The sequence below is a fragment of the Austrofundulus limnaeus genome, unplaced genomic scaffold (genome assembly GCF_001266775.1).
Source record: "Austrofundulus limnaeus strain Quisiro unplaced genomic scaffold, Austrofundulus_limnaeus-1.0 Scaffold378, whole genome shotgun sequence".
Lineage (NCBI taxonomy): Eukaryota > Metazoa > Chordata > Actinopteri > Cyprinodontiformes > Rivulidae > Austrofundulus > Austrofundulus limnaeus.
In genome coordinates this window covers 532290-533968 of record NW_013952780.1, presented here as the reverse complement: position 1 = coordinate 533968, position 1679 = coordinate 532290, and the positions used below count along the sequence as shown (strand labels likewise).

General features: G+C 35.4%; 1 protein-coding gene across 1 annotated transcript in view; it reads left to right on the top strand.

The window, feature by feature from the left end:
* txndc15 (thioredoxin domain containing 15) overlaps nucleotides 1-778 on the top strand; it is a 4212-nt gene extending 3434 nt beyond the window's left edge. The window contains exon 6 of the mRNA XM_014023594.1: nucleotides 477-778. Within this exon, the coding sequence (XP_013879048.1) occupies nucleotides 477-673 (197 nt within the window). The 3' untranslated portion in view covers nucleotides 674-778. The remainder of the gene's footprint in view (nucleotides 1-476) is intronic.
* The last annotated feature ends 901 nt before the right edge of the window (nucleotides 779-1679 follow it).

The following is a 1679-nucleotide window of genomic DNA, read 5'->3' as shown; positions in this document are numbered from 1 at the left end:
TCTTTTTATTTTCTTCTTCCTGTAGATTTTTTACTGCTGGTCAGATAAGTTTGAGCCTCAGTTATAAAGGAGGTCTGAGGGGTTATATTTGTTTGGTTTAAGAGAAAGATGAGACTGATGATGGACAGCTGTGTTTTTTCCACGAGATTACCGTGTTTCCTGCTCATTTTCAGAAAAACGTAACGTTATTTATCGTAACTCTGGTTTTCTTCTCTCAAACAACACGATTTAAAAACTGCTGTATAGTTTGAAGTCTCTACTTTTAACAHTTTGTAACAGTCTCATGAGTTTTCCTCCATAAAAAATGCAAGTTGAAATCACATGACTGAATGACATCACGCCGACTTCAAGAATATTTAAAAACCAGTCACCTGACCTTTTGTTTGAACATCGTATGAAATGATGATGTAGTGCGAAAGCTTAAATATAACACATTTTAAATGCTACAAAACTAAAATAAATTAAACTGTTTTCAGGGTTTGAAGCTGTCCCCTATAGAAATGTGACAGATGAAGACCGCCTCGGACCCCTCCCCAGTGTCCCAGTAAAGGGCATTGACTGGCTCCTGGTCTTCTCCATCCTCTTCATCACTGGGTTCATGCTCTACGCCGTCCTAAGAGCAGACAACATGCGATGGCTCCTACCTGGACAGGAACACGAGCATCAGGACTGAAAACTGGTCAGATTTCAAGAAGGATGGGACGATTTTAGAAATGTCTAATCGACCTGTGTTGTAGGTGTTTGAAATAAAATATTTGAAGGGTTGTGATTTGAAAAACAAGAAAAAATTCATTTTCTGCAAACTTGCCGTTTGTGTGCTGAGTGTTGATGACTGATGTCGTTTGTTTTAAATGTTTAAGTTAAAACAATAGAAGAGACATTGAGTAAAATGAAAACAATCAGAATATGCACTTAATCGAAACATYAGCAGAACAACAAAAAACTGAACCAGTCAAACCAAAAGTAGATAAAASTTTTCTGAACTGTATCCTAAAGCTAAAGTTAGCAAAACAGTAGCTAAAATGAACAACACTGAAGCTACATCCTTAAAGTAGAAAAGCTGTAATTAAATGCTAAACTTAAAACTGTAGCTACAGAGTCATTAAGTGTATAGTCCTCTGCAGTTGAACTCCACTTGAAAACAGACCATTTTAGCCATAACTTGAGACAGGAAGGGCCTAGCTGCAGAAAACTTGAAAACCTTACATTTGGAAAGATGTTTAACAATTCGGCTTAGCCAAAAAAGCTCTGACCTACCCGAAAAATATCACTATTTTTAATCTGAGTGATAAAATCAGGGCTATTTGACCAAAAGCCACCATAAATATCTCTGCAAAGCTTTTATAATCACAGAGTGACGTCATTCAACTCATTTATGGACTTATGTCTGTGTTTTATTCATAAAAATTAACGTTTATTAATGAAGAAAGGCCAGGCAGAGGTGAAACATTTATTTATTTATAACTTTATTCATTTCTTTTAAAAAAAAAACGAAACAATTTATATACAATAAAAAACACAAACATAATGAAATGAAAGGTGGCAGAATGAAGAAAAAAATCTAAACATCATTTCCTGAATCTCAAACCTCAGTGAGAACTCCGCCCCCTCATTTGCATATTGGACCATGGAATTAAACGCCATGAAATTAAACGCCATGAAATTAAACGCCATGAAAT